We start from the raw sequence: 11869 nt of genomic DNA on the forward strand, positions 1-11869 counted from the left end.
TGTATGACGCTGCCAAAAATTCAAACATCCAGGTATGTTAGACCTGGCACAATGGTCCCACCGTCTTAAGGGGAAAGTTGAATCTACGGTTTATATGGGAATCCATGCAACGTCTGTGGTGTTTGGTGTTTTACAACTTAACTTGTGATTCACAGCAATGTCACATTATATTCTGGCAGGATGAGAGGTGTCAAACGTATTCACGTCTATTACTCAAGTAGAAGTATAGAGACTAGGGTTTAAAAACACTTTGGTAGAAATAGGAGTATCAACTCAATACTTTCACTTAAGTAAAAGTATAAAAGTACCGGATATAAAACTACTTTGTAGTATTAAAGTAGAAGTAATCCCACCCCCATCCCATTACTATAGTTGTACACTATGATGTTAATATTGAAAAAAATTGTTATTGGCTGTTTCACCCACATATATCCATCCATCCGTTCTCTAACACACTTATCCCTTGTGGGGTCATGAGGGGTGCTGGTGCTTATCTTCAGCTGTCAATGGGCGAGAGGCGGTATATCATATACAGTATTAAATATAATACTGCCAAATTGTACATATAAGTCCATTGAAAACCAGCCATTTAGTAGAATGTAAAGATATTAAAGGTCCGTAGCTGCAATAATACTGAGAATCAACAAGGGTTTCATGGAGCAGAACATCTGATGTGTGGTTGCCTATAAGTGTTGGTGCAAAAAGTCAAACTTCAGAAACATATGAATAACCATTTACTTGTTATTATTGGAATGTAAATGAACATCCACGCATAGCTACAGGAATTGATGAGGGCAACAGATGTAAGATATCAAGACTGGACAATAAAATTTACCTCTTATAAGAATTACCTTTGTATGGTTGTCTGTATATAGTAGACAGTGTTGTCAAAATGAATGATTAATCCTAGCGGCTAATTAAAAAAAGGGTAAATCACAAATATTCCTAAAAATGCAAGGTTCTTTTTCTACATTTTGTTCTTCTACTTAAGTTTTGTTGGGGTGTTTGGCAAACAACTTGGTGCAGTTCTGCCTCCAACAGCAATCAAAATCACTCTTTTCGGGTAGTGCTATTTATCTGAATATTTTTTGTTTCTTTTTTTTTTATTGACAACACAGAACAAAAACAAGCTGAAATAAAATAGAAGTAATAATAATTTAACTTTATTGATGTCATAATGGAGAAATTCACTTCTGCATTTTAACCCATCCCCTTGAGGAGCAGTGGGCTGCCACTGTGCGGCGCCTGGGGAGCAATTGGGGGGTTAAGGGTCTTGCTCAGGGACCCAGCATGGCAGCTTGTGGGAGTTGAACTCAGAACCTCTGGGACCGAAGCTCTGTGCTCTAACCACTAGGCCACCACACCCTCAATGAGGGTGGTGAAGTAATTATTTTTTAGCCCACTTTTTACTTCTACTCCTTACCTTTTCATACAATTATCTGTTCTTTCTATTCCTTACATTTTCCCTCATTGAGGGAAAATAATGAGGCCACCACACCCTCAATGAGGGTGTGGTGGAATAGAAAGAACAGATAATTGTATGAAAAGGTAAGGAGTAGAAGTAAAAAGTGGGCTAAAAAATAATTACTTCACTTAAGTATAAATAAGCAAAATATCTACTTAAGGTAACAAAGTATTTGTCCTCAGTTACTTGACACCTCTGGGCAGGATATGCAAGCACCTAAACCTTACAACACACATCTGCTTGATTGGTTTTAGTCACGTCTTCCCCCATGTTTGCTTTTTCCTTGGACATGCCCGCAGCATGATACTGCCACCACCATTTTCAGCCTTATAAATGCATTAGATGCTTTCTATCACGCATGGTGTTTGCACATTGGACAAAAAGTGACATTTTGGACTGCCGCCTTTGCATTATCCCCTGACATCACCAAATCATGATTCTGTCACTCCTGTTTCTTTACTGAAAATGAATACAAATGTGCCACACACTGTCAGACTTATATGTTTTAAATAAAAGGAGAATCACAGGAACGTCCGGTAGAACACATTGAGCTTGGTGGTTGTGAGCAGTGCAGGGAGTAATGGTGTTAGAAAATAGCAGCGCTAGTAACTGCTGTTTTTTTTTTTTTCTAGTAACGGAGTAATCTAAATAATTACTTTTCTCAGTACGGTAACACCATTACATTGTTAATAATATAACACAGTCTATTGCTACAACTCGATCAATTAAAGCAACTTTCCTCAAGAGCAAACACTCTGCTGTGGTACTTTTCTTTTCTTAGTGTTTGGGGAAAGCGGACCCTGCGGACAGTGGGAAGATAGAGGAATACGTTAGATTTCCGATTTTCCGAGGAAGTTTAAATGTGCATATCCACGTTATTTAATCTTTTTTTATTTACACATCAGTAGCTCATTCTGGTTTCAGACAAAGTTTTTATGAAAGATTATCACATCCTGCTGGTGTGTTAGTTATTATTTTGTCGTTTTGTGCTTTGATTTTGCTCAATTGGTAAGTAAATATAGCCTTTCATGTTTATTCTTAATTGCAGTGGAAGTACGTACTGCGCATGTGCAGCAGGGGTTAAAACAAGAAAGCAGCTAACAGCTATTAGTATCTCCCAGTGAAACAATGTAGAAAAGTCCAAGATCCAGTGAAACAAAACACAAAAAAATACATGATTTCAAGAGGGAGAAGACTGGAATGTTGCTGGGAATACAGTATGACGTTGGTGTTCACTGAAGCGGACGCTAAACCTGCTCAGATGTGAACATACAGTTGATTGACGTGAGTCAATTTTCTGATATGAGGCGCTTACAGTTGCTGTAGGTGGTTGGTCTTCAATCACGACGAGCTGCCGCTTTACTGCGAGGCACTACAGAGGGTCAGGCTCGGTACGGCATTAATTAATAGTGTTTTATTAATTAAGCAACCCGGCATTATGATAGTTCTGCAATACTACTGGTAGATGGCAGCATGTCTGTTTATAGCTGGTCAGTGCGGCCGGTACTAGGGCCATATTTATCCACAAAAAGGACCATCAAAATATTATTAGGATGTTGTATATAACTTTATTTTATTATTAGTTTTATTTTATGAAACGGTTTTTGATCTTTTTCATAAGCACATAATGTGGCTATATACCTTTAAGGTGGTTAAGGTGGTTAAGGTGAGCATTTGGAAGCTAAGGTGAGCATTTGGAAGCTGGAAGTTTAGGCACTATTTTATGTTCACCAAAGTCACAGTGCTTAGCGAGGCCAGGACACAAAGGCTAAACAGTGCAGGATGTTTTAAGGTTCATTATTGGGTGCCTTACTTTTGCACTTTACCTCTTCCGTGGTATGCTGTTACCATGGAAGCATTGAAATGCTTAAAGTTGTCATGATCCTTAAGATTTTGTTCTTGTTTTTCATTCTGCTCTTATTTTTCCTTTTTCCCCTGATTGTTATATTTAATAGTTCTTTCCATACTGCGCTGCTAGTTTTGGCCATTCGGTTTGCCATACAGTTCACTGTTAAGTTTTTTAGCTTCCTTACTGTCTTGTGTATTTCTGAGTGGTGCCATTTAGGTTGTGTCATTATTTTCTAATTGATTAATTCTGTATTATTGAACAGCTCCAGCATAAAGTGTTTCATTTTGTCATACTGCTTGAAAAGGCCAATTTTAGCTAGTCGGTGCCTGTTTATGTATAAGAATTATGAAGTTCTAAAACATCTAGTTTTTTTATTGTTCTTTTATTGGAAACCGTGAACATATAATAATCATATTGACATGGATATATAGCTATCGATAGGTGTTTTGGCTCACTTGGTATAGATGAGTGAGCAATGTTTTCAGATATTTAGTCCAGTTAATAAAGGCAGCCAAATTCATTGACATTTTAGATCGTAATGAGGTAACTGAATAGTTATTTGCCAAGTAACTAGTTACTTTTTTAGAGCAATAACTGAGTCAGTAACTCAGAGACTTTTTGGGAGAAGTAACTATAACTAAGTCACTTGCCCAACTCTGGCTGTGACAAGGTAAAATATGAAAATGTTCAAGGACTGTGAATACTTTTGTGAGGTGCTGGATACTCGGTGGCTCCTTCAGTCATTATGCCCATCCGGACTTTGAAAGGGGGTGGGGGGTGGGGGGGGGGGTGTCACAGCGATGAAAGGTTTGGTGTCCTCCCTCTCGGGCCAAACCCAATGTCAGTTAAGCTCTGCAGCAGCCGCGCTATAAGAGACTTCTAGAGAGGTCAACATTGACTGTAGGCGAGCCGCTTTCACAAAGTGACTGCAGAAAGTCAACAGAGAGGATAGAATGAAAATAGCCTTGTCGTCCAGAGGAAATAAGGCGATCTGCCATGATTCATTGCTCATGTAGCAAACACATCTCATGAATTACCTGTATTACCGAGATTACTCTGCTGAAAAAGACTGGCCTGGATTGGCTCTGCTCCATATCCCTGCAATCAGGCGGGTGGAGTATGAATTTATGTGGGATAGAATATAAAGCTGGAACTTTGCCACAAGATGAGTTAAACTAATCTATTGACCCGTTTCATGGAAGCTCAAACCAAACTGAGCAGTGGCAAAAGGAAATTGCTGGTGTCGAGCCACCGAAACGCCTCTGAGTTTCATTTTAGACACAACCGCTGTAAAACACCTCACTGGTCAATACAATCAATGACTCTGGCTTTCAGAAAAATTGACAGGGCTGATCTCTGCACCAGGGGGACATTTAATCAAACAGATGCTTTGCAAAGCGCTGGCTGCTTTCAGATGGTCACCACACAACCAGGTATGCCTTCGAAGGTCTTTTGTAACACGGTATTGAAGCCTCTCCGTCTGAGCAAGGCAGCCGTAATAAATGTTTATGAAGAATGACAGAGGGTGTCAGGCAGGGAGAACAATCCGTCATGGACAGACGCACGCGGAGAACAAGACAGCTATTGATTTACTCTAACAGAACATAAAGAAAACCAGCCACTGGGATATGCATTCTATCTTCCAATCTCACAAAGTGCTCATTGTTTTCTTATTTTTAACACTTTACATATCTGTCAGTGCATCACATAACAATACAGACAGAGAGGAAAAGCTACATTAAATCAAATGTGCAAATGCAGCAAAAACGGCAGAGAAGCCGTGAAATGTAAGGAAGGACAAAGGTGCAGGTGTCTTTCAGCAGAACAAGCGAGCATTGAATTTAAGTCTAACAAATAAAATTGCAGAGGATGAGGGCGATAGTTTAGGCAAAAAGACATGCCACGATTTCAAGAACTCTGTCAATCACCTCTTTCTCAATAACCACTCAAGTTGGAACTATAGAAGAAAACAAAAAGGTCAGATGAAGTTAAAGCGACATATATCATAACTTTCCTTTTATTTTGAATTTGAAAAAAAAAACCTAGAGAAAAAGAGAACGAGAATGTGTCCGGATGTTGTAGAAGTTACGTCTGTTACGACTGAAACACTGAACTCAGGCGTCAAAGCCACAAATTCTGCAAGAGAAGGAAACAGGGATGACAAAGTCTCCAGCTCCAATGTGAAAGATCTTTATGTTGACTTGTTCAATGAGGAGCATCAAGTCCAGAAAACTTTTGTCAGACAAGGAATACCTTGGAGACCCTTCAAGTTGTTACCCTACCCAGGGATTTAAATGCGCTAACAGACTTTAAATTCAGCTAGCATGTGGGTATGTTTAATTGCTGCTCCTGTTCTGACTAGTATATTTACGCTGATAAGCAGGGGAGTTGGCATTCCATTCCAATAAGGTCTAATAATGTGCACTTTTTATAGGTGTGCAGGGGTTGTATGAAACAGGGGCCATGAATGGAAGCAGCTTAAGGTCTCACTTTTCATGTTTCACTTATTGGGTTTTAATTGAACTCCAGGATTGTACCTGTCAAAGAATCACTCTAAGGACACGGTGAACCACTCAACCCAGCCACTATACGTCCATATGCAGTTAGTTTTCTAACAAGATGTGATTTGACTCTAAAATGTTGCTTGAAGTTAAATTAAAATGACCAATCTGTCATTCATTTGGCTCAGACACCGAGAAAGAAAAAGTCACTGCTACATATAATTGATTATTGCTGAGTAATGATGTACCATGTGGCCTTTTTATTTCTTGAAACATGAAGAGACAAGTAAATTAACTAAGAGGGGAAAAAAGGAATCGGAAAGTTGTTCCCTCATAGACTCAATTCATTTTGACAAATTTTATTCGTTGTAAACTCCTGGGTTACTGTTAATCATTACACAAATTATTTATTGATCATATACATTTTTTTTATATATTGAATGCTGGGTAGACTAGCGACCTGTCCAGGGTGTACCCCGCCTCTCGCCCTTTGAATGCTGGAGATATGCACCGGCACCCCTCATGAACCCACAAGGGATAAGTGTGATGGAAAATGGATGGTTGGATGGATGGATGGATGGATGGATGCCGGGTGACTTGTTCTTTACCACCATGATTAACAAAAATAAATGTACAAACAATTTAGGATATTTTAATTCAATTATGAACAGGATAATGAGTGATTTGTGGATCCAACCCTATTTATTTCTGTGGTGAATGCTGAGGTACTCACAGGAGTTCACTATGTCAATGTCCTCTCTCTGGTGGTTCCTGGTGTCAAACTATTATCCAGGGAAACACATGTGATGAAAAACCAAATCAAAATATAACCTGGGGAAATTGGCAAAATAGAAACCATCCAAATGTAAACATCATACATTTTAACTATAACAAAATATCCTCCAGTCCATCTTGTGGACCATATAGTGAAACATTTAATAATTTCAGTAAGTAGAATTGTATTTCCATAGCACCTTTCACAGACATTGATATCACAAAGTGCTTCACGAGAGCAAAAACAATTGAAAAACACAAAACATGCTTAAGCAAATGCTTGTCTAAATAAAAATGGAGCCTAAGCGAAAATTCAAACTGAAGAAACTCTATTGCCTACCTCCATCAATCAGAGAATCATCCGCCTCCGACGCAAGCCAATCAGCTTTGAACTGCTCCTCCTCGAAGCCAATCAGCATCCTGGGTTCATCTTAAAAAGAACTCCACATCCTCGTCTCGGCCTTCTCCTCAGCGAGCAAGCGGTGACTGCGCGTGTCCGGTTTGGACTCTGATGACCGGATTCAACCCACCTCCATCCCCTTCTCCACCATCGTACCAAGCTCCGCCTGGCTTTCCTATGGTCCTCCTTCAACCTCGTCCCTATCAGAGTGTAATTCCTCCTGGACTCTTATGGAATTCCCTGTCACATCTCAATGGATCCGGCAGAAGACCGCCATGTTGAGCCTGGTTCTGCCAGAGGTTTCTTCCCAAAGGGGAGTTTTTCCTCTCCACAGTCGCTTCATGCTTGCTCATCATAGACAGTTCAGGCAAACCTGTGTTTATCAAGTTGGACATCTAGCTCAAACAGATCATCATATGGACTGAACAAACTTTATTTATCTCCACTCCACCACCAGTTTCAGGCCCGGGGGGGAAATATCCCTATTCTCATACGCCTGCTAATGCATATTGAAGTATAATTCAGCGTGAATTTTTCCTGCCGAGGTCTGAGCGCCAAACTCTTAAAATATTGTATCAACAAAATTCTTCTAATTGCCTTTTCTTTCTGTGTGAGTTTTTCAGATTGAAATGTCTTTAGATGTTTCTTGACAAGGACTGTGAAGTGAAAAGCATGATCGTCTTGATTTTTAAAACGGGTCCGAGGTACCCGAGTAATATGTGCCCTCCTGTTTGTTTTAGTCAGCAGCACTTGCTGCAGCATTTTGCACACAGTGAAGACGGGCCAAGGAGGATTTATTTAAACAGTTAAAAGGACTATTGCAACAGTCTAAATGGGAAGAAATAAAAGCAGGAACAATCATTTCCAGTTCAGTCTGTGACACGAATGGTCTTATTGTTGCTTATACAATATATGGAGTTTAGTAGCAATCCCAATAAATAAATTAGCATTAACGAGCCCTTCACACACACACACACACAAGCACGCACGCACGCACACACACACACTGCACATGCAAGAAAGCAATAGAAAACTTGTTCAAAGGGAAACGGACAAATAAATTAGTTTTTCAATTTTCAAATTGCTCATATTAAAACCACCAAATGTGTAGAGCTCTAGACCGCTTAACAGCAGCAGTTGACTAAACCCAATGCAGTTTTTTTCTGGAACTGTTGTTAAATGTGCATGTGTCCACACATTAAGTCATTACGACCTTTTACAGTAATAAAAAAAATCTGTGTTTCAGTCGTACAAGGGTGTTAGCCCCCATAAATAAATGTTGTCAACTTAAAGTGCAATAAAAGCAAGCCATATAATAAACTTTATTACCTAGAGTTTAGAATGACAACATCCACCCACAAATGAGAAGAATACATATGTTTCCAGAAAAGTTTGCCTCTGTTGTCACTCTGCCCTCCTGTCAAAGCCAAAGGATAATAAATGCAGCGTTTTAACCTGCAGAAAGGCAGAGTATAAACCCAATCTGTGTGAAAACACACTCACACACTCACACGCGCGCTCCTATTATGTACCCTCCCCAAGACGCACTGCTGCTGCAAAGCTGCTGCCCAACGGGAGGTCAAACAGCTGGACGCCGCCTCCCGGAGAGGCTGCAGCTCCTGCGGAGGATGGTGACCGGCGGAGAGCTCAGAGAGGAGGCTGCCTGTCCGCTAACAAAGACCTCGGGGAATGCACACAGATCCAGAGCTGTCAGGTAGGCTCCTGACCACTTTATAGAACTGCAGCATTTTATGCACATTTATACTCTGCTTAACCTAATCAGCCTTCTTTATATCAGTCTTATTTTGTTCCTTTAAAAGTATTTTAAACTATTATTATTTGTGTGTTCTCTGAAAGAAAAAATACTTTAAATTTATAATTGTATTTAAATATTTACATAAAGCAATTTAAAGGCTGAGCTTTTTGTATTCTGAAAAGCAAACATTGTATACATTGTCTTTTTCAGCTAAAATTGCTTTTTTTTTCAACTTTTACCCTTAATGGGCATTTTACCTACTTATCTACATAATATCAGAACATATTTACAGTGGCTTGCAAAAGTACTTACACCCCTTTTAAGTATTTTGTTGGTGGCTACTGTATTTTATTGAGGTTTCAGCCTGTATGGGGAGGGTAGTGGTCCTGCTTGCCACTCTCAAGCCTTTTGTAGCCTTTACAGCCTTTTTAAAAAGTGTCTTCAAAAAACTCGATCCATCTTCCCAACAGCTGTTGCCAGCAGCTTCCTTGTTGCTCCTGAAGAAAAGCATCTCTAGATGATGGTGCCTCCACCCTGTTTTAGTGTGCTGATAGTGTTTCCACAGTGACCAGAGCACCTTCTTACATATTAACTCCTAAATCTGTTAACCAATTAGATTCCTTTTGAAAGCAATATTTAGACGTTATTAGAGTACAGGGTACAGGATGAAAAAGAATACACCTCTTCAGATTTATTTGTCAAAACAAAAAGTTAAAAATTTATAATTTTCTTTACCCTTCACAATTACACAGTTTGATGCAACAAATTACAAAACAAAACTGAATATATTGGCAGTTCTTGCATGAAAAGCCCTCTTGACGAGCGCCTCCTTCTGATGCTCCCCAGCCACTGAAAATTCTGAAAAACTTCCCTTTGTCTGCATTAAACCAGCATTAAAAAGTTGATCAAGGTGCATCTTACAGATATAGTTGTATTTTTATCTAGCGATTATCCTCCCTCTTTTCCAATGCTGCCCAGGGCTACTGCCCATATGACCCAGATCATAGTCGAGGGGATGTGAATACTTTGTGAGACATTTCAGCCATTTACCTCATTTATATTCTTGTCATTCCTGCCATGAAATCATTTAGTTTGACTTCCATCATCTCCATCAGACCTGCTTTCTACACTCACCATTGAAGCGTGTCCTGTAGTGATTTCATTGGCTCCCTGACCTTCACTGGTTCACAAACGCCCCGTTAATCTCACACATTACTCACAGCTTTTTATTCCAACACAAATCATTGTTTTCAAAGTTCATCGGCTGCATATTGATGAGCCCAAGCCTTATTTAATGGGATGTCATCTCCCCCCCATGAAATTGGAGTCCAAGGGGCCATGCTACAGTAACATGGTATTATCATGATAATGCTGAACTTTACCAGAGACGGTATGGTGGGAATTGTGCTCGACAACAGAGGCAAGCGAAATCACAAGTTTATCATCATCCTTTGTGTCTGTTTAATTTACAGGTTGTCTTTGGGTCGGTGGGGAAGTTACGCCCTTCAACCCTGAAATTACAACCATGGCTCATCCTGTAAACACATCTTCCGCTCCTTTCTCTGGGACAGCGCTTGGCCAAGGTAGCTCTTTGACTTCGAATTTAGAGAGTAGGCAAGCTTTGGTACATGATGGGAAAGAATGTCTGGGGGAATGTCGAAAGGACTCTTTGGATCTTTGACTTTCCAGCTTAATGGGGGCTTCTCAAAGGTGCAGATCCTGCATACAACATCCCTCCTGCGGTTCTTATTTCCTTGCTGGAACGTTGCTGCTACTTTCCTTTGTTGCGGTGAAGGCTTGCCCGAAGATCTGCCACTGTTCAGACAGGAACGGCATGGTGGTGCTGTGCACCTCGCGCAATCTGGAGAACATCCCGGCCAACTTACCAAAGGACACAGTTGTTCTCTTGCTGTCCTCAAACCGGATTAGACACATCCCAAAGGAGGCCTTCGCAGACCTCCGACGTCTCAGGGAGCTGGATTTATCCCACAACCTGCTCGAGAGCGTGGAAGTCGGCTCCTTCCAGGGAGTGTTTGACAGCCTGCAGACCTTGGATCTTTCAAACAACCAACTCAGTGGTCTCCCAAAGGACACCTTCACCAAGCTGCACGCCCGAATCCGTCTCTCCAACAATCCATGGCACTGTGAGTGCTCCCTGCAGGAAGTTTTAAGGGAACTGAGACTGGACCCAGAGACAGTCAACGAGGTCAGCTGCCACACGTCCGTGCGGGAAGAGTACGTGGGAAAGCCGGTCATCCAAGTCTTGGACTCTGGGATCAACTTTTGTAACTTCCACCACAAGACGACAGACATGCCCATGTTTGTAGCAATGTTCTGCTGGTTCTTTATGGTAACGGCTTACATCGTTTATTACATCAGACACAACCAGGAGGATGCAAGGAGGCACATGGAATACCTAAAGTCCCTGCCCAGTACGTCCCACATCAGCAAGGACTACGACACAGCCAGCAGTGTGTTTTAGCTTCTGGCAGAAAGAGAAAATTGTAGTGAGCACACAGAAAATGGCATTTCTGCAAAGAGTTCTTTAGATCGCTGTGAAGCATTTCCTCCATTGCAGATTTTTACCTATTTCGCTTTTTAAGAACAAACTATTTTATAGCTCTAGTAGGAAATAACATGAGTATAAACAAAAAGCAGTGTTCATGAAGACTAAAAGTTATTTCTGATTCTCCAGTGAACCACAGTGAGAGACTTTATTCACAAATGGGCAAAACATGGAATAGTGGTTAACATTCATAGGAGTCGCAAGCCCACTAAAATTATTGCAAGAGCACATCAACGACTCAACACTCAGAACATTGAATGCAGACAAGGCCTGGAGCTGCTTCAGGATCTGGATGACTTGTCTTAATTGATGGAACCAGAAGTTCTGCTCTCCAGCAGAAACTCCTGAAAGAGAATGCCTTTAACTCATGCACTCTTGGGTTGTGAAGGAGGATAAGGATCTGAATCACAGCAGCAAGAACCCCTTTGAATGGCTAAAACACAAATCAAGGTTTGGAATCCATCTATCCATTTGCCAGCCCAACATAGAGACACACACACTCTCATTCTAAGGGCAATTAAGAGAGACTAATTTACCTAACATGCATATGTCGGATGC

At 40.6% G+C, this 11869-nt stretch overlaps 1 protein-coding gene across 1 annotated transcript; it reads left to right on the forward strand.

Annotated features, from left to right (window-relative positions):
* The first annotated feature begins 8567 nt into the window (after positions 1–8567).
* On the forward strand, positions 8568–11586 carry LOC105936512 (leucine-rich repeat-containing protein 3). The gene is made up of 2 exons (XM_012877400.3): positions 8568–8703; positions 10218–11586. Exon 2 carries the CDS (start codon positions 10439–10441, stop codon positions 11225–11227), a length of 789 nt encoding a protein of 262 aa, XP_012732854.1. The 5' UTR covers positions 8568–8703; positions 10218–10438; the 3' UTR covers positions 11228–11586.
* Positions 11587–11869: the final 283 nt, after the last annotated feature.

This window comes from Fundulus heteroclitus, chromosome 24 (genome assembly GCF_011125445.2).
Source record: "Fundulus heteroclitus isolate FHET01 chromosome 24, MU-UCD_Fhet_4.1, whole genome shotgun sequence".
In the NCBI taxonomy this organism is placed as follows: domain Eukaryota; kingdom Metazoa; phylum Chordata; class Actinopteri; order Cyprinodontiformes; family Fundulidae; genus Fundulus; species Fundulus heteroclitus.

Bases quoted from the DNA above. Each gene is read 5' to 3' on its own strand.
- LOC105936512 (XM_012877400.3), top strand. From the start codon at position 10,439: ATGGGGGCTTCTCAAAGGTGCAGATCCTGCATACAACATCCCTCCTGC.